This window comes from Hippopotamus amphibius, chromosome X (genome assembly GCF_030028045.1).
Source record: "Hippopotamus amphibius kiboko isolate mHipAmp2 chromosome X, mHipAmp2.hap2, whole genome shotgun sequence".
Lineage (NCBI taxonomy): Eukaryota > Metazoa > Chordata > Mammalia > Artiodactyla > Hippopotamidae > Hippopotamus > Hippopotamus amphibius.
The window spans coordinates 90,194,735-90,216,208 of NC_080203.1; the positions used below are offsets into that span (position 1 = coordinate 90,194,735).

At 37.4% G+C, this 21,474-nt stretch overlaps 1 protein-coding gene across 6 annotated transcripts in view; it reads left to right on the forward strand.

The window, feature by feature from the left end:
* The window catches only part of PHF8 (PHD finger protein 8), a 90,347-nt gene that overhangs the window by 48,653 nt on the left and 20,220 nt on the right, over positions 1 to 21,474 (forward strand). For all 6 annotated transcript variants that reach the window (XM_057718055.1, XM_057718059.1, XM_057718057.1 and 3 more), the window contains 2 exons: positions 529 to 842; positions 17,200 to 17,295. In XM_057718055.1, the coding sequence (XP_057574038.1) occupies positions 529 to 842; positions 17,200 to 17,295 (410 nt within the window). The remainder of the gene's footprint in view (positions 1 to 528; positions 843 to 17,199; positions 17,296 to 21,474) is intronic.

Genomic DNA, 21,474 nt, shown 5'->3' on the forward strand with positions numbered 1-21,474 from the left:
AAGAGCTCGGTCAGCCAATCAGTAGATATTAATTGAGTCATTTAAAGGGACAAAAAATTAGCCAGGGCATTTGGGCTGAAAGAATAAAGTAGACATGAAATCTGTCCCGAGGTACTTAAGACCTGACTGAGAGAGGATATACAGACTTCAAGGGTAATGAGTTTGGGGTTCTTTGGAAGTTATAAGAGGCATGGAAGGAGAGCTGAGCCTTCCCTGGGCCTTGTTTTAAAAAAGGAAAGAATGCAGTGTGGGTGGACAAGAAGAGAGGTGCACCCCTCTTTTTTGCCATTTTGCCTGCTCTCTGTGGAGAGACTTGAGTCAAGAAGGACTGGCCTTTTTATGAAAACAGTCTTTGATACTATTTTGATCTTTAGTTTGGTTCCTGGTTTTTCACCTGGGATGGTTCTCTTCTCCTTTCTCCCACCCTGACCCCAGCAGCCGTTGTCCCTTCTCCCTGACTATTCTGATGACTGATTTCCTCTGACAACTAGAGAAAATCCCTCAGCATTTCTCCTCTGTCCCTTGCAGTGAGGCCCCTGCCTCTCCCAGCACTCAGGAGGCCATCCAGGGCATGCTGTGCATGGCCAACCTGCAGTCTTCATCGTCCTCACCAGCTACCTCCAGTCTGCAGGCCTGGTGGACCGGGGGCCAGGACCGAAGCAGTGGGAGCTCCAGCAGTGGGCTGGGCACAGTGTCTAGCAGTCCTGCTTCCCAGCGCACCCCAGGGAAGCGGCCCATCAAGCGGCCAGCATACTGGAGAACTGAGAGCGAGGAGGAGGAGGAGAACGCCAGTCTCGATGAACAGGACAGCTTGGGAGCATGCTTCAAGGATGCAGAGTATAGTAAGGGCACTAAGCACTTGAGTCCAGGACAGGAGGGCTCCCCCCAAGCCCCAATCTCAATCCCAAATCCAATCCAGGACAGGAGGGCTCCCCCCAAGCCCCAATCTCAATCCCAAATCCAATCCAGGACAGCTTGTAGCGAGCAAAGGCCTGGCCTTAAGCCTGATACTTGGTTTTTCTGTGCCGTATTTTCTTAATCTGTAAAATGGGGATATCTCACAGGTTGATGTAAGAATTAGAGATGATGCTTGTGCAGAGCACCTGGCACGGTGTCTTGCTCATGGGAGGCCCTCAAAAAATAGTAGCTATTATAGTTAGCTATTATCCATTTTTAGCATTGTCCAATCTTCACTGCTGGTAACACTTTTTTCCCTCTTGCCTATTTTTTTACTTCCATTACCTGTATCATTTGTGTTATGTGTCATTTATTTCATCCCTTGCAAAAATATATGATGACTTTTCAGTGGGCTTTTCACATTTAATAGATGACTCCTTTTTTTTAAAGTAAAATTTATTGAGTACTATAGTATATAAAGCACATTTTTGTATAGTGCTGCTGACTTTAATGTAGGCTTTTGTTTTAATATTTTAAAAAAATAATCCTCATTGACCAAAAATTAGAACAAGACAGAGAAAGCAAAAATTTCCTTTGACTAACACTCTTCCTCCTCTGAGGAAGGGTACCCACAGGTAGCCTTTGTTATCCGTTTGATGTATACCTTTTATTTTCTTGTGTTTACACCCATATGCAGACATAAATAGATAGAGGTATAGTTTCGTTTAGTGTGTGTGGTTCTACAACTTGCTTGGATATCTTTCAACATCAGCACATAGAGATCTACTTCATCATTGCATCGAGATCTATCTACCTGCTGCATAATAGTCTGTAGCATAGGTGTACCATCATATGTTTAACTATTCCCTACTGATTATCATTTAGGTTGTTTCTAATTTGTACTGTTGTGAAAATTCTTGTAAATAACCTTTTGTGCCCATGTTCCAGTTAACATGACTCTAAGGTAGCTAGACCTGCTGAATTGAAGGGTATGTATAAATAAATGTTAATAGTTCTGAATTCCCTCCAAAAGGGTCAGTATATGAGCAGTGTATGAGAAATACCTGTTTTCTCACAGCCTTACCAACAGTGGATGTTATCAGTCTTTTCAATTTTTGCCAATCTGATGGTAAAAAATGGTGTCACAGTTTGTTTTATATGTTTATTGGCTCGTATTCCTTTCCTGTGAATTATCTATTCAGTTTTTCACTCATTTTTAGGATGTTAGTTTTTCTTATTGATTTGTAGGAGTTCTTCATATACTCTAGATTTGTTGGAGTGTCTTTTATATATTCTGCAAATGTTGAAAAATATTTTTAGTCTGTTTGTATTTTAATTTTACTTATGGTATATTTTAGCATGTAGAAGATTTCAGTTTTTACATAGTCTTTATCAATAATTTTTTTGTATTTTATGTTTTGTGTATGAAGACTTTCTTATATTTTCACCTAAAACTTGTATAGAAGTTAAAATTTTACCTTTTTTTCTGAAATTAAGTTTTGTGAATTGTGAGAGGTACGAATCTAACTTCCACATGGATAGTCATTTGCCCCAATACCATTTATTAACTAGTTCATCAGTTATCCCCCTGACTTGAAGTTCCACTTCTGTCCTAAACTAAATTCCCATATATATGTGGATTCGTTTTTCTTTTTTTCTTTTTCTTTTTTTTGCGTGGGTGGGGTGGCCATGCAGCTTGTGGGATCTTAGTTCCCCGACCAGGGATTGAACCCACGCCTTCGGCAGTGAAAGCACAGAGTCCTAACCACTGGACTGCCAGGGAATTCCTTGGATTTGTTTTTCTACTCTATTCCCAGTTCTGTTCCTTAATAGCTGTATGTAACCTTGGGCAAGCTGATTAACCTCTCTGTGATAATAGTACCTACCTCATAGGTTGTTGTGAGGATTAAATAAATTGTACATAAAGCACTTAAAACATTACCCAGCACATGGTAAGTGCTGTGTGTTAGATATTATTAATATTATTCTGTTCTATAAAACCAATTTGTCCATTCCTGTGGCACTACCTCATAGGTTAGTTACTATAGGCCTTGTGTCTGATGGGGCAAATCCCCTCTGCAGAACTTGCTTTGAACCTGAGGAGAACACAGATGTTCAGCAAGCCCATCATCCCTGGATTGAGCTGTGATTAGTCTTATTTTGTTGCCAAGTTTCCCTGGCTACCCATCTTACCTTCAGCAGACAATCACATTGACATGTAGCCAAGGCATCTGGACCTGGTATAACTAGTCCTACCTCAGGACAAACAACTCACTCAAACTCTGTCTGCTTCTCCCTCCCTCCTTTGCCCAGCAACACTAGAATGGCAGTTTAACAAGGAGATGCCCACCTACTTGTTCTTATTTTTCCAGAATTTCTAGGCCATTATTGAGCTGTTTCTAGTCCAGATGGATTATAGAATCTAGTCAAAATCTATGAAAAATCCTATTAGGATTTTTTTAATTAGGATTGCATGGCATTTGTAGATTAATTTATGGAGACTGACATCTTTCATCAGAGCTCTTTCTGCTATAATGGGATATATGCATTTCTGAAAAATGTCCTGAAAATTTGTGCACTAAAAATAATAGGGGTTACAAGAAAAAGAAAGGGGCACACCCCTCAAAATCTCTGTGGCTTTGAAGCCAAAACACTGGCCCAGATAATGACAGTCCTAATAGTAATCCTTGCCCAGTTAGAGCCCATTGGCATTCGCACCCAGCATTGTAGTCAGTAGTCACTCTGCCTGGGCTCAGGCTTCCTCCTTCCAGATGTAGGTTCTTGAGGGCATTTGCTTAAGATAGATAGCAGCTTTATCAAATTAAAATCTGATCCAGAGCCTAGTCATCAGCAGTCTTTTTTTGTTGTTTTTAAACACAGGGGGAAGTGTCTTCACAACTTCTTCATCTGCACTCTCCACCATCCTCCTCTCCCACCAGAGCTTAATTTTGTAGAAAACAAAGCCACCATTTGCCCTTCCTCTGATGGGAGGCACTGTTGCAGGATTTTTAGCTTTTGTGTGTAGGTCTTCATATATAGCTAAGATTTTCTCTGAAATGTGAGAAGACTCACCACTGATTGGTTACAAACAACATGCCAGAGAAAATTGCTTTTGAATCAGTGCAACTTCTGGATGACATTGCTGTCATTCTGCCATTTGCCTTTGAGCAGTCACAGAACAGGCCATCTTGTCCTTCTATCTTCAAACATGGTCTGTCTCTATTTAGTATTCAGGCTTTCTTGTATATCTCTTCTTCAGTTTATTACTAGGTATTTTATTTTATAGTCTGGTTCCTATTGAAAATGGCATCTTTTTTTTTACCTATCATATAGTTTTTTTTTAATTTTTTAAATCTTTATTGGGGTATAATTGCTTTACAGTATTGTGTCAGTTTCTGCTGTACAGCAAAGAGCCACATATATACATATATCCCCATATCCCTTCCCTCTTGAGCCTCCCTCCCAACCTCCCTATCCTACCCCTTTAGGTCTTCACAAAGCATCAAGCTGATCTACCTGTGCTCTGTAATAGCTTCCCACTAGCCATCTGTTTTACATTTGGTAGTGTGTGTATGTCGATGCTACTCTCTCACTACATCCCAGCTTCTCCTCCCCGCAGTGTCCTCAAGTCCGTTCTCTACATCTTCATCTCTATTCCTACCCTGCCACTAGGTTCATAAGTACCATTTTTCTGGATTCCGTATATATGTGTTAGCATATGGTATTTGTTTTTCTCTTTCTGGCTTACTTCACTCTGTATAGCAGTCTCTAGGTCCATCCACCTCATTACAAGTAGCTCAATTTCATTCCTTTTTATGGCTGAATAATATTCCATTGTATATATGTTCCACATCTTCTGTATCCATTCATCTGTCGATGGACAGTTAGGTTGCTTCCATGTCCTGGCTATTGTAAATAATGCTGAAAATGGCATCTTTTTATCTGTTATGTGTTCCAACTGGTTGTTGCTAGTATACAGAAAAATAGTTGATTTTTCTATATTGGTTCTTTGTTGGATTGCCTTACTATACTCTTATTAGTTGTGTTAGTTTTTCAGTTAATTGTCTTGGGCTCTTGAGGTAGGTGATCTATATCCCCTATCTTAGTTTACTAGGGCTGCCATAACAAAATACCACAGACTGGATGGCTTAAACAGTAGAAATTATTTTTTTTCACAGTTCTAGAGACTAGAAGTCTAAGATCAAAGTACTAGCAGGGTTGCTTTCTCCTGAGGCCTCTCCTTGGCTTGCAGATGATTGGATTAGGGCCCATCCTACTGGTCTCATTTTAACTTAATTACCTCCTTCAAAGCCTTATCTCCAAATACAGTCAATATGCGAATTATAAGGTGGGGGGAAAACACAGCCCATAATACCCTTTCTTTCTGATATTCATACCTCTAGATTTTTCTAGTTTTATTACAGTGCTGAGTAGTAATGGTGATAGGGGGCATCCCTGTGTTGTTTCTGACTTTAAAGGTAGTGCTGCCAGTGTTTGTCCACTCAGTACATAGGGCTCTGTAGGTCTCTGGTGGACTACTCACATGAAGTTCGGCGGAGTCTCTATCTATAGCTTGAGAGGTTTTTGTTTTAAAATCCAGAGTGGAATTAGGTTTTATCAAATGATTTTTTTGGCATCTTTTAATATAAACACATAGTTTTTCTCTGTTAATTTACTAATGGTGATTTATATTACTGATTACTGAATTACTGATTTTGAATTGATATTTCCTTCTTGAAGTTAGCTGTATTAGGTTGTGGTGTTTAACATAGTTTGTCTAGTTTATTTGATGATTTACTAATTCTCTCTGGTGTTTGGTGTTTGTTTACTGTTAATTTCTGGTTTCATTTTATTCCTTTTTCTTAATGTTCTTTGTACAAAATCTTGAGTTGAAAGCTCTGTTCATTTATTTTCAGTCTGTTTTCCCTTTTGATAAAGGTTTTTTAATTTTATTTTTTAAATTAACATTAAGTAAAATTAGCTCTGTTGGTATACACACACTTAGATTTTTGTAAACACCACCACCACCACCACCACCACCACCACCACCACCACCACCACCACGAGTAGAACACAGAACCCCTCCAAAGTCCCTTATGTTATCCCTTAGTAGTCATACCCTCCCTCTGCCCCTAACTCCTGGCAACCACTATTCTCCATCATTGTGATTTTACCTTTGCCAGAATGTCATATAAATGGAATTATACAGTATGTACTATTTTGAGATTGTTATCTTTTACTTAGCTTAATGCCTTTAAGATTCATCCTTGTTGTTGCATTATCAGTAGCTTGTTCTTTTTTTATTGAAGAATAGTATTCCATTGTATGGATCTACCACAGTTTTGTTTTGTTTCTTTTTGTTTTTTGAGTTTTTTTGGCTGCGCCATGTGGCATGCAGGATCTTAGTTCCCTGACCAGGGATCGAACCCATGCCCCCTGCAGTGGAAGCATGGAGCCTTACCCACTGGACAGCCAGGGAAGTCCCTCTACCACAGTTTCTTTTTTTTTAATATAAATTTATTTATTTATTTATTCATTTTTGGCTACATTGGGTATTCTTTGCTGCATGCAGACTTTCTCTAGTTGTGGTGAGCAGGGGCTGCTATTCGTTGCAGTGCATGGGTTTCTCATTGTGGTGGCTTCTCTTGTTGCGGAGCACAGGCTCTGGGCACACAGGCTTCAGTAGTTGTGGCACATGGGCTCAGTAGTTGTGGCTCACAGGCTCTAAAGCGCAGACTCAGCAGCTGTGGCACGCAGGCTTAGTTGCTCTGCAGCATGTGGGATCTTCCTGGACCAGTGCTCGAGCCCATGTCGCCTGCATTGGTAGGCAGATTCTTAACCACTGCATCACCAGGGAAGTCCTCCCATAGTTTCTTTATCCATTCACCTATTGAAAGACATTGGATTGTTTACAGCTTTGGGCAATTATGAATTGAGCTGCTGTCAACATTTGTGTGCAGGCTTTTGTGAGAACATGAGTTTTTATTTTCCTAGGGTAAATACCTAGGAATGGTATTCCTGAACAATGTGGGATTCTTGAACAATGTGGATGCTTTAACTTTATTGGAAACTGCCAAACTTTTCTAGTGATTGTGCCATTTTACATTCCCACTAGCAATGTGCGAAAGTTCCAATTGCTCTGCATATTCAATAGCACTTGGTATTGTCAGTATACTTATTTTAGTCATCCTAATAAGTGTGTAGTGATATCTCATTTAGTGGCTCATCTAATGGCTAATGATGTTGAACATTGTTTTATGTGTTTATTTGCCACTCATACTCTTTTCTGAAATATCTTTAAACAGACACTTTGAACAGCTACTGCCTTTTTAAAAATTAGGTTGTTTCTTAACTGTTGAGCTTTGAAAGTTCTTTATATAGTCTGGATTCAAGTCCTTGCCAGATATGTGATTTGCAAATATTTTCTCCCAGTCTGTGGCTTGTATTTCATTCTCTTAAGACTTTCTTTCTTAAACACTTTCACTATCAGTTTTATCTTTCATGGCTTGTACTTTTAGTGTCTTATTTAACAACTCTTTCTGTAAACTCAGGGCACAATTTTCTCCTTTTTTTTCACTAAAAACTTTATGGTTTTAGGTTCTACATTTCTATCCATGTTCCATTTTGACTAATTTTAAAAAACATTTATTTAATTAATTTATTTATTTATTGCTGTTTTGGGTCTTAGCTGCATGCAGCATGCAGAGTCTTTGTTGAGGCATGTGGGATCTTTCATTGTGGCGGGTGGGTTTTCTCTTCTCTAGTTGTGGAGCGCGGGCTCCAGGGTGCATGCGCTCTGTAGTTTGCAGCACACAGGCTCTCTAGTTGAGGCAAGCAAGCTCAGTAGTTGTGGTGCTCAGGCTTAGTTGCCCCACGGCACATGGGATCTTAGTTCCCCGACCAGGGATCGAACCTGTGTGCCCTGCATTGGAAGGCGGATTCTTTACCACTGGACCACCAGGGAAGTCCCTTGACTAAATTTTTACATAAGGTATGATGTTTAGGTTGAGGTTCACCTTTTTTTTTTTTGACACATAGATGTCCAGTTGTTCCAATGCCATTTCTTGAAAATACTATTTTTTATTTTATTTTTTTGTTGACTTGCATGTGTATCTTTGTCAAAAATTGACTGTATTTGTGTGGTTTTGTTTCTGAATTGTTCTTTTCCATTGATCTATGCGTCTATCCCTTTGTCATTACCTCACTATCTTGATTACTGAAGCTTTATAGTAATTCTTAAAATCAAGTAATATAATTTCTTCAGTTTTGCCTTTCCATATAAATTTTAGAATCATTTGTCTGAATCCACAACAGTTTCTGCTAGGATTTTGGTTGAAATTGTGTTAAATAGAGATCAGTTCCGAGAGAATTGTGATCTTTATTTTTTATCGAGGCGAAAGTCACATTACATATAATCAAACATTTTAAACTGTACGATTCAGTGGCATTTAGTGCATTCACAGTGTGGTGCAACCACCACCTCTGTTTCCAAGATATTTTCATGGCCCCAGAAAAATACCCTGGATGCATTAAGTAATTATTCCCCCTGTCCCCCACTCCCCTCATCCTCTGGTAACCACTAATCTGCTTTCTATCTGTATGGATTTGCCTATTATGGATATGTCATATAAAAGTAGTCATATAATATGTGACCTTTTGTGTCTGGCTTCTTTCACTTACCATGATGTTTTTAAGGTTCATCCAAATTATAGGATGTGTCAGTATTTTGTTCCCTTTTATGGTTGAGTAGTATTCCATTGTATGGATATACCACAGTTTGTTTATCCATTTATCTGCTGATAGTCATTTGGGTTTTTTCCACCTTTTGGCTGCTATGAATAATGCTGCTATAGACATTTGTGTGCATGTTTTTGTGTGGACACGTTTTCATTTCTCTTGGGCATATACCTAGCAGTAGAATTGCTGGGTCGTATGGTAATTCTATGTTTAACTCTTTGAGGGACCACCAAACTGTTTTACACAAGGACTGCAAGAGAATTGTCACCTTAGGTATATTGAATCTTCTAATCTGTGTACATGGTATGTTCCTCCATATTTACTCTTATAAAAATTTCTTTCATCAGTGTTTCATAGTTTTCAGCATACAGATCCTACACATGTTTTTTGTTGGATTTATCCCTGAGTTCTGTATTTTTTGGAGATATTGTAAGTGGTACCTTTTTAAACCTTTCGTTTCCAGTTGTTTATTGCTAGTATATATAAATATGATTGATTTTTGTGTGTTGACCTTGTATCCTGCAATCTTGGTAAACTCACTTATTAATTCTAGCAATTTTTTTGGTATATTCTTGGTATTTTTTTATCTGGATGATCACGATCATGTTATGTGCAAGTAGGTACAGTTTTATTCCTTTCTTTCCAATCCGTATGTCTTTTTTCCTCCTTGCCTCTTTATTCTGGCTAGGATTTCAAGCACAATGTGGTGAGAATGAACAAACACCCTTGCCTTGTTTCGAGTCTAAGGGGGAAAGCATTTAGTCTCTTCACTATTATGATATTATCTGCATAGGTACCAAGTTAAGGAAGTTTACTTCTTTTCCTGTTTTGCCAAGAGGTTGTTTTTTTTGTTTGTTTTTATGAATAGGTGTTGAATTTTCCCAGTGTTTTTATTACACCAATGGATGATATAATCATGTGGTTTTTTTCCCTTTAGTCTGTTAATATGGTAGGTTACATTGATTGATTTTAAAATATCAAACCAGAATTGAAATCACAGGATAGACCTTAATTCTTTTTTTTTTTCTTAATTCTTTTTATTTATTACTGGATTTGATTTGCTAGTATTTCACTGAGGATTTTTGTGTCTATGTTCATGAGGGATATTGGTCTATAATTTTCTTTTCTTGTAGTGTCTTTAGTTTTGGTATCAGGGCAATCAGTGCTGGCCTCAGAGAATGAGTTGGGCAATGTTCCCTCCTCTTCTATTTTCTAGGAGAGATTATGTAGAAATAGTGGGGTTTTTTACATGTTTAGTAGAATTTTTGAGTGAAACCACCTGGGCCTAGGAATTTCTTTTTCGGGCTTTAACTGTGGATTTATTTTCTTTAGTAGATATAGGATTATTCAGGTTTTCTATTTCGTCTTGGGTGAGTTTTGGTAGTTTGTGGTATTCAAGGAATTGGTCCATTTTAGATAAGTTGTAGAATTTATGAGCATAGAGTTGCTTATAGTATTCCCCTATTATCCTTTTAATGTCTGTGAGGTCTTTAGTGATATTTTTTATTTGATGTTATTTTATTTTTTATTTTTATTCTTGATGTTAGTAATTTGTGTCTTTTTCTTTGTCATTCTTGCTGGCATCTTATCAATTGAATTGATCTTTTCAAATGACAGTTTTTTAAAATTAACTTTTATTGGAGTATAGTTACTTTTCAATCTTGTGTTAGTTTCTACTGTACAGCAAAATGAATCAGCCATATGCATATATCCCCTCCCTTTTGGACTTTCTTCCCATTAAGGTCACCACAGTGCATTTAGTAGAGTTCCCTGTGCTATATAGTATGTTCTCATTAGTTATCTATTTTATACATACTATCAATAGTGTATATGTATAAATTCTAATCTCCCAATTCCTCCCACCCATCCCCTTCCCCCTTGATAGCCATACATTTGTTCTCTACATCTGTGTCTGTTTCTGCTTTGCAAATAGGATCATCTATACCATTTTTCTAGATTCTACATATACGATATGCGATATTTGTTTTTCTCTTTCTGACTTACTTCATTCTGTATGACAGTCTCTAGGTCCATTCACATTTCTACAAATGACCCAATTTCGTTCCTTTTTATGGCTGAGTAATATTCCACTGTATATACATACCACATCTTTATCCATTCCTCTGTTGATGGACATGTAGGTTGTTTCTATGTCTTGGATATTGTAAATAGTGCTGCTATGAACATTGGGGTGCATGTATCTTTTTGAATTATGATTTTCTTTGGGTATATGCCCAGTAGTGGGATTGCTGGGTCATACAGTAGTTCTATTTTCAGCTTTTTAAGGAACCGCCATACTTCAAAGGACAGTATTTGGATTCACTTAAAATTTATGAAGATTTGATTTTTCACCTAAGATTTAGTCTATCTTGATAATTTTGTGTTGTGAACTTGAGAAGAATGTATATTCTGCTATTGTTGGGTTGAATGTTCTATTAATTTCAATTAAATCAAGTTGATTGATGGTGATAATCTATATCTTTGCTAATTTTCTGTCTACTTGTTTTATTGTTTACTGAGAGATGTGTTGAAGTCTCCAAGTATAATTGAGGATTTATCTGTTTCCCCTTTTAGTTCCATCAGTTTTTGCTTCATGTAGTTAGAAGCTCTGATGTTAGGTGCATCCACATTTAAAGATTGCTGTGTTTTCTTGTCATTATGTTCACCATCTTGTCATTATGTTATATCCCTTTTCATCCCTGCTAATTTTCCTTGGTTTGAAGTTACTTTATACATTATTTATTTATAACTGGATATTTGTACCTTTTGATCACCTTCATCCAATTCCCCTACTCCCCACCCCTCTGGGAACCACAAATCTGATCTCTTTTTCTATGAGTTTGAACTTTTTTTTTCAGGTTCCACGTATAAGTGACATTATACAGTATTTGCCTTTCTCTATCTGACTTATTTCACTTAACATAATGCCCTCAAGGTCCATCCATGTTGTCACAAATGGTAGGATTTCCTCCTCTCTGTGGCTGAGTAGTATTCACTCATTTGTGTGTGTGTGTGTGTGTGTGTATGTGTGTCACATTTTCTTTATCCATTTGTCCACTGATGGACATTTAGGTTCTTTGATTAATTTTCTTATGTTGAACCACTCTTACATTCCTGGGATAAATCCCTCTTGGTCATGGCATATAATCCTTTTAATGGGCTGCTGAATTTGGTTTGCTAGTATGTTGTTGAGGATTTTTACATCAGTATTCATAAAGCATATTAGTCTGTAGTCTCCTTTTTCGGGCTTTGGTATCAGGGCCTCATAGAATGAGTTAGCATGTGTTCTCTCCTCTTCTCTTTTTTGAAAGAGTTTGACAAGAATTGATGTTAATTATTCATTAAATGTTTGTTAGAAATCACCAGTGAAGCCCTCTGGCCCTGAACCTTTCTTTGTTGGAAGCTTTTTGATATCTGATTCAATATCTGTACTTATTATAGGTCAGTTGAGATTTTCCATTTCTTCTTCAGTCAGTTTAGGTGATTTATGTGCTTCTAGGAATTTGTCATTTCATATGGTTTATCTAATTTGTTGGCATACAGTTGTTCATAGTATTATCTTTAAATCCTTTTTATTTCTGTAAGGTCTGCAGTAATATCTGCACTTTCATTTCTCATTTCAGGTATCTATGTCTTCTCTTTCTTCTTCTTTGTTAGTCTAGCTAAATATTTGTGTATTTTGTTGATCATCTTTCAAAGAATCAATTTTTGATTTTGTTGCTCCTCTTGTTTTTCTTTTCTTTGTTTCATTTATCTCTGCTCATATCTTTATTATTGCCTTCCTTCTGTTAGCTTCAGGTTTAGTTTCTTCTTTTTCTAGTTTCTTAAGGTATAAAATTAAGTTACTGATTTTTTGAGATCTTACTTCTTTTTTAATATTATAAGCATTTGCAGGTATAAATGTCTCTCTGAGCACTGCTTTTGCTTCATCCCATAAGTTTTGATATGTTGTGTTTTGGTTTTTATTCATCTCAAAGTTTTTCAAAATCAACTTGTGATTTTTTTCATTGATCTTTTGATTTTTTCAAAGTATGTTGTTTAATTTCCACCTATTTATGAGTTTTCCAGTTCTGTTACTGATTTCTAGTTTTACTCCATTGTTTTTGGAGAAGATACTGTATACGATTTCATTATTTTAAAATTTATCAAGACTTGTAGGCTAAATTATAGTCTGTCCTGGAGAATGTTCCATGTGTGCTTGAGAAAAATGATATTTTGCTGTTTTTTGGGTGAAGTTTTCTGTATATGTTTGGTAGGTCTAGTTGGTTTATAGTGTTGTTCAACTATTCCATTTCCTTATTGGTCTTATATCTGGATGTCTTATTCACTATTGAAAATGAGGTATTGACGTCTCAATTATTCTTATGGAACTGTTTCTCCCTTTAAGTATGCCAGTATTTGCTTTGTATGTTCTTGATTGAATGATCCTTTTATTACTATGTAATATCCTTCTTTACCTCCTGTAACAATTTTGTACTTAAATTCTATTTTGTCAGATACTAGTATAGCCATCTTAGCTCTCTTTTTGGTTACTGTTTGCATGGAATATCTTTTTCCATCCTTTCACTTTCAACCTAGTTGTTTCTTTGGACCTAATGTGAGTCTCTCATATACAGTGTACAGTTGAATCATGTTTTTAATCCATTCTATGTTTCTTTGCCTTTTGAGGGATGAATTTAATCCATTTACATTTAAAGTAATTACCAGTAAGGAAGGACTTACTTATGCTGTTTTGTTATTTGTCTTTTATCTTCTTTGTTCCTCAGTTCATAAGTTACTGCTTTCTTTTATATTTAATTGATATTTGGGGGGTAGTTAACCAAATTGACTCACTCAGATCCTTTTTTATATGTTTTTTTAGTTTTCATAGTAGTTACCCTGGGGATTACAACTTTCTAACTTTATAATAGTCTAGTTTGAATCAATATCATCTAGCTTCCATAGCATACAAAGACTCTGCTTCTATACAGCTCTCCTACCCCATGTGTGTTCTTTTTGTCACAAATTACATCTTTAAACATAGTTATTGTTGTATGCATTAGAATTTTAAATCATATAGAAAACAAAAAGAGGAGTTAGAAACCACAAATACAACAATACTGACTTTTATATTTACCTCTGTAGTTGCTTTTACTGGTGTTTTCTATACTCTCAAATGTCCTTTTATTTAGCCATGAAGGATTCTCTTTAGCATTTCTTAAAGGGCAGGTTTACTAATGATGAACTACCCCAGCCTTTGTTTATTTGAGAATGTCTTAATTTGCCTTCATTTTTGAAGGATTGTTCTGCCAGATATATTCTTGGTTGACAGTTTTTTCTTTCGCACGTTAAATATATCATCCCACTGTCTTCTGGTCTCCATTGTTTCTGATGAGAAATTGGTTGTTAATCTTATTGTGGATCCTTTGTAGATGACAAGTTGCTTCTGTCTTGCTGCTTTCAAGATCCTCTCCTTGTCTTTGTCTATTAACAGTTTGAATATAATGTGTCTCAGTGTGGATCACTGAGTTTATCCTACTTGGAATTCGTTGAGCTTCTTAGATGTGTATTTTCATGTATTTAATAAAACTTGGAAAGTTTTGGGGCATTGTATGTTATAGTCTTTCTGCCTTTTTCGTACTTTCCTCTCCTTCTGGCACTCCCATATGAGTATGTTGGTAAGCTTGAGAGTGTCCCAAAGGTCCCTTTACCTCTGTTCATTTTTCTTTATTTTTTTCTTTCTTTCTGCTCATCAGATTGGATAATTTTTTTCTTCATGTTTGCTGATTCCTTCTTTTGCTTGCTTAAAATCTGCTATTGAATCCCTCTAGTGAATTTTTTATTCAAGCCATTGTACTTTTCAACTCCAAAATGTCTATTTGGTTTCTTTTTGTATTTTCTGTTTCCTTATTGATAGTCTCTTTTTTATTGAGACATGGGTTTTGTTTTTTTTTAAGATCTTTATTGAAGTATAATTGAAAGCAATTGTGTTGGTTTCTTCTGTACAACAAAGTAAATCAGCTGTATTTATACATATATCCCCATATCCCCTCCCTCCCACCCTCCCTATCCCACCCCTCTAGGTCATCACCAATCACCAAGTTGATCTCCCTGTGTTATGCAGCAGCTTCCCACTAGCTATCTATTTTACATTTGGTAGTGTATATAGAGACATGGGGGGGTTCACTTTTTTGGTTCTGTTTTATTTTATTTTTGTATTAGATTTAAAAAGTTTATTTTTTAAATTAATTTTTATTGGAGTATAGTTGCTTTACAATGTTGTGTTAGTTTCTACCATACAGCAAAGTGATTCACTTATACTTATACATATATATATATCCCCTGTTTTTTGGATTTCCTTCCCTTTTAGGTCACCACAGAGCATTGAGTAGAATTCTCTGTGCTATACAGTCAGTTCTCATTAGTTATCTATTTTATACATAGAATCAATAGTGAATATATGTCAATCCCAATCTCCCAATTCATCCCACCTCCTTCCCTTCCCTCCTTGGTGTCCATACATTTGTCCTCTATGTCTGTGTCTTTATTTTTGCTTTGCAAATGAGATCATCTATATGATTTTTCTAAATTCCACATATATGTATTAATATATGGTATTCTTCTCTTTCTAACTTACTTCACTCTGTATGACAGTCTCTAGGTCCATCCTCAATGGACAATTTTTATCATTTTTTTTCCTTTAAAGGGGATATAATTTCCTATTTCTTTGCATACCTTATAATTTTTTTTTGTTGAAACCTGGACATTTTGAATATTATAATGTGATAACTCTGGAATCATATCTTCCTTTCTCCCCAGAGATTGCTGTTGTTGCTTACTGTGAGCTACATTTATCTGTGTAATGACTTGCCAAATGATTTTTTGCAAATGCTGTGTTCCTTGTGTGTGGTCACTGAAGTATCCATTCCATTGCCTCAGCAGTCAGCTGAGATTTCCTGACAGAGTTTTCTTTAAATGCCTTAATTAAGCAGGCTTTTTCTTTGTTAAGCATTCCCTTTGTTGTTGTAAGTTTTTGGTTGGATTCTGGAGTCCCCAAAAAGTTGATTATTATCGTTTTTGAAGCTTAATGGTTGCTTCAGTGGAGGGACAGATCCTTGGAGCTCCCAACTCCATCATTTTTGGAGGGGGCATCACTCCTCCCACCCTTAAATTTTGAAATTTTTAATATCCCACCCTTATTTTTTTAACTTGTATTTTCTTTAAATTTCTAAAATTAATTATTTACATCTTATTCCATCTTGAATAAGACATGAACCTTAGTATGTTACTTTATACCTATTATCTCTCAATCCTCAGAATTTTGCAAGGTAGGTAGCATCTAGTATTTCAGTTTTATGGGTGAAGGTAGTGAGACTTACAGAAGTTCTCCTAGGCGACAAAGCTAGTGAGTCAGTCCAGGATTTCAAAGTAATTGTCTGATCCTGAGACTCAAGGTCTTTCTACTATACCACACTTCTTCTTTCCTTTAGGTGGGAAAACCTTTCAAACCCAACAAAATAACATTGACAGCCATTAGGCTGGTAGGGATGAAACCTTTCTCAAACAACTCAGTTACCAGTAGTCATTTCTTTCTAGGGACAATGAATAAATTAAAAAAAAATTTTAACGAGTCAGGAGGCAGAGATTTTACTTCTTTGCTCAAGGAGGAAAGCCTGAAAAACGGACTCATCTTCCTACAGAGAGACCCTTTTGGAAAGAAGTGGGAGACTGGATTCCTCTGATGAAGTAGAGAAGACTGGATTTCTCTGATGAAGTAGAATTCTAGAGAAGTTTGAAACTGATCATTAGGAGGAATGGCAGTAGTCATTAGGGGGAAACTTTCCCTCTCACTTTGCTTCTCTTTTAGGTTTAGCAGCAACAGAGTTTGACCTCATCAGTAGGACCTTTCTAGACCATCTTCCTATTGAATTGTATAGATGTTGCACGTGTATGATAAAACTGGATGTTTATATGTATTTATATAGGATGAGATACTTATATATATGTGTTTTGTCATTCACATCATTCAGTTCAAGTAATCTTGTTCCCAATTCAGCCTAAGTGGTCTTTTTGTTCCCTTTGTGTGAATGTGTGAACCATTTCTTCTTCCATTAATTCAGCAAACACTGAGCACCTACTCTGCATTATGATCGGCTCCCTTAGTTTAAAATCAAATAATACATATCCTTGCCCTCACAGTAAATTGGGAATGACAGATTTACTAATCATCTCTTAAGTACTGTAAAGCAACTCCAGTAGAGGTATGCACAGAATACTTTGGAGAGTTGAGGAGGCATCTGAATGAGATTAAGAGGGAAGGGCTTCTTTAGGAAGTGAATCTAAAGCTGAGGATGTTGGGTGAGTGAAATCAGAGTTAGGTGATGCTGGAAGAAGGACATTTGCAGCAAGGGTGCCAAAGAAGAAAGACATGGAAAGTATGTCGCGTATTCAGGAATTCTACAGTTGAGTATGGATTAAGTAAAGGGTCCACTTGTAGGGGAGTGGGAGAAGCTCCGGTTGGTATCATTGTGTCATCACCCTTCTAGATGAGATCTCATTTTACCCTGCTTTTCCCTCTCACTGCAGTTTACCCTTCTTTGGAATCTGATGATGATGACCCAGCTTTGAAATCTCGACCTAAGAAAAAGAAGAATTCAGATGATGCTCCATGGAGTCCTAAAGGTGATCCAGTATTCTGTCCTTAAACTCTGTGGGGGCAGTTGAGGGGAAATAGACTGGCTAGATGGGACATTTAATATAGGAAGACACTCATTTGTTTATTCAGCAAGCATTTGATGAGTGCCTGCTGTATGCCAGGTACCATGTTAGATGCTGGAGCAAAAATGATCAACGACACTGAGTTCATGCACTCAGATCAGCAAAACCAGAGGTAATGGAGTATGTTGCTTTTGATATTACATGGCTTCAGATGAAAAGAGTAAGACCTTGAACAGATTTCAGCAAACAGTCTAAGGCTCCTGAGAACATTCTGCTACTGTCATCTCGGCTCTTTGGTAGTAATATTGTTGTCAAAGGAGGGAAATTCTGCTGACTATTGAGCTCTACAAGACCTAAGACTTCTTAGATTGTCACCTGTACTGGCTGAGAGGCCATCTCTAAGGAAGGAAAAAAGAATGGTTGTTGAATTGAATATGGAATTTAGAGGGTAATAAAAGAATTTAATTTGTCTTACTGGCTGGGTGGTTTTTACATTGGAGGGTATGTCAGTTAGCTTTTGCTGTTTATCAAACTACCCAAAACTTAGTGTCTTAGAAAAACAGTTGATCATTTCTCATGATTCTGTAGTTGGCTGAACTATTATTCTTGTCTGGACCAGATTGCCTGGGGCTTGATGGTCTAAAAAGATCTCCCTCAGCTGTCTGGGACCTAATTTGGGGTGTCTGGGGCCTCTCTCCATGTGGTCTTTCATCCAGGAGGCCAGCCTAAGCTTTTTCACAAGGTAGCAGAAGGGTGTCCAGCAGCAAGAGAGGATAAGCCGAATGTGCAAGCACTTTTCAAGCCTCTGCTGTGTCATGTTTTCTATTGTCCCATTGGCCAAAGCAAGTTACATGGCCAAGCCTTGATTCCAAAAGTGGAGAAATAGATTCTGTCTCTTGGGAGTGGGAACTGTGGAGTTTTCCTATGCATACAAGGACATGTGAGCAGATTAAGAGCCATTACTGCAACAGTCTGCCACAGAGGCTGCTGGCATTGCAGTACCCCTGTGGTTCCCCAGGAAATAAAGGGCCTGCTGTCCCCACCCAGCCTTATTTGACCTTTCTGGTATTTGCTTGGGATTGGGGTGGCAGCGCAGTCCTGGGAAATGTTCTCTTAGTGAGTCAGTCAGCAAATGTTTCTTTTTTCTTTCTTCAAGCCTATTTTTTCTTTAAATTTATTTATTTTTTATTTTTTGCCTGCATTGGGTCTTTGTTTCTGCAGATGGGCTTTGTCTAGTTGGGGCGAGTGGGGGCTACTCTTCATTGCAGTGCCTGGGCTTCTCATTGCAGTGGCTTCTCTTGTTGTGGAGCATGGGCCCTAGAGCATGTGGGCTGCAGTAGTTGCAGCGTGTGGGCTCAGTAATTGTGGCTTGCAGGCTCTAGTGCGAAGTCGAGGTAGTTGTGGTGCACGGACTTAGTTGCTCTGTGGCATGTGGGATCTTCCCAGACCAGGGATCAAACCCGTGTCCCCTGCATTGGCAGGCGGATTCTTAACCACTGTGCCACCAGGGAAGTCCTAACATTAATATCTTAATTTATACCATTTGAATTCAGATTAATATCAACTTAATTTCAATAGTATACAAAATCTTTACTCCTAAATAGTTCCATTCCTTTTAACTTTTATATTATTGTCACAAATTACATCTTTATAAATTGTGTGCCTATGAGCATAGAATTATAATTATTGCTTTACACAGCTGTCTTTTTAATTAGGAAAAAAAATGAGATACAACAAAAGTATGTTTCTACTTCCTTTTATATTTATCTATATAGTTACATTTACTAGTGCTTTTTATTCATGTGGATTTGATTTACTGTATAATGTCCTTTCATTTTAACCTGAAGAGCTCCCTTTAGCATTTCTTATAGGGCAGGCCTACTAGCAATGAACTCTCTGGTTTTTTTTTGTTTTCTTTTTTAGAGCGATCGTTTATTATTATTGTTTTAAAATTTTTTGGCTGCACTGAGTGGCATGCAGAACTTCCCTGACCAGGGATCAAACCCCCACCCCCTGCCATGGAAGCGTGGAGTCTTAACCACTGGGCAACCAGGGAAGTCCTGTTTTTGTTTATTTAGGAATATCCTGATTTCTCCTTTTTTGAAGGATACTTCTATTGGATTTAGAATTCTTGGTTGACAGTGATTTTTCTTTCACCACTTTGAATATGTCATCCTACTGCTTTTATCCTCCATGGTTTCTGATGATCAGTAAACTGTCAGTCTGTTATGTTAGGAGTCACTTCTCTTTTGCTAATTTCAAGATCCTCTCTGTCTTTGGTTTTGGTTATGATATGTAGTCTCTTTGAGTTTATCTGACATGAAGTTTGTTGAACTTCTTGGATATATAGATTAATTTTTTAATCAAATTTGGGAAAGTTCCAGCCATTATTTCTTCAAATAGTCTTTCCATCCCCTGTCATCTCTCCTTTTGGTACTCCCATATGCATATGTTTGCAAATTTGATCACATCCCATAGGTCCCTTTGGCTCTGCTCATTTTCCTCATTTTTTTTTTCTTTCTGGTCATGAGGTTGGATAATCTCAATTGACCTGTCTTTAAGGTCACTAAGTCTTCCTTCTGCCTACTCAAATCTGCTATTGAAACCCTCTGGTGAAATTTTCATTTCAGTTACTTTTCAACTCTAAAATATCTATTTGATTCCTTTTTATGGTTTCTGTCTGTTTATTGGTATTCTTTATTTGGTGAAATGTCATTCTCATACTCTCCTTTAGTTCTTTAGACATGATCTCTGTTAGCTCTTTGAACATGTTTGAAATAGGTGGTATAAAAGTCTTTGTCTAGTAGATCCAACTTTGTTTAGGTAGTCAGGGAGAGTTTTTTTTTTATTATTTTTTTGGGGGTACACCAGGTTCAATCATCTGTTTTTATACACATATCCCCGTATTCCCTCCCTTCCTTGACTCCCCCACCCCGAGTCCCCCCCACCCTCCCCGCCCCAGTCCTCTAAGGCATCTTCCATCCTCGAGTTGGAGTCCCTTTGTTATACAACAACTTCCCACTGACTATTTTACAGTTGGTAGTATATATATGTCTGTGCTACTCTCTCGCTTCATCTCAGTTTCCCCTTCACCCCCCGCCCCCTCCCATACCCCGAGTTCTCCAGTCCATTCTCTGTATCTGCATCCTTGTTCTTGTCACTGAGTTCATCAGTACCATTTTTAGATTCCGTATATGTGAGTTAGCATACAATATTTGTCCTTCTCTTTCTGACTTACTTCACTCTGTATGACAGATTGTAGTTCTATCCACCTCATTACATATAGCTCCATCTCATCCCTTTTTATAGCTGAGTAATAGGGAGAGTTTTTATTGGTTACTTTTTTCCTTTGTGTGGCTACCCTTTTTTGTTTCTTTGCATATCTTCTAATTTTTTTGAAAACTGAACATTTAAAATAATGTGGCAGCTCTGGAAATCAGATACTCCCTACTTCACTTCCCAGAGTTTGTTTTGTTTCTACTTGTTATTTGTTTGTTAACAGAATTTGTTCAGAAAAGTCACTAAAGTAGAAGTTTCTACTCACTTAGCTTAGTGGTCAGCTAATGATTGAATGGAGATTTCTTTAAATGCCTGGAACCAGTAAATCTCCCAGTGCTTGACAGGGGGCGCTATGGACATATTGGGACATACCTTCAGCACTCAGGCAGGCAGTTTACAACTCTGCCTTAGCCTTCACTTCCTGCTTTGCAGAGCCTCAAAGTCAGCCAGGGGTGAGTGCCTAGGATTTCTCAAGTCTTTTCTGATCATGCAGACAGCCCCTATGCATGCATATCATCTTCTAGATGTCCAGAAATATGTGGGAGCTTTTCTAATCCCCAGTGGATATCTCATTCCTCAACTTTTCCTTTTCAGCTTTTGGGTTAGTCTGTTGTTTGCCACAGCTGTTATCCATGACCTTAAGCAGCTGTGACATTAAGCACTTGCCTTTAAATATTTTTTAATTAATTATTTTATTTATTGGCTGCATTTTGGATCTTTGTTTCTGCGTGTGGGCTTTCTCTAGTTGCAGTGAATGGGGGCTACTCTTCGTTGTGGTGCATGGTCTTCTCAGTGTGGTGGCTTCTCTTATTGCAGAGCATGGGCTGTAGGCGCACAAGCTTCAGTAGTTGTGGCTCACAGGCT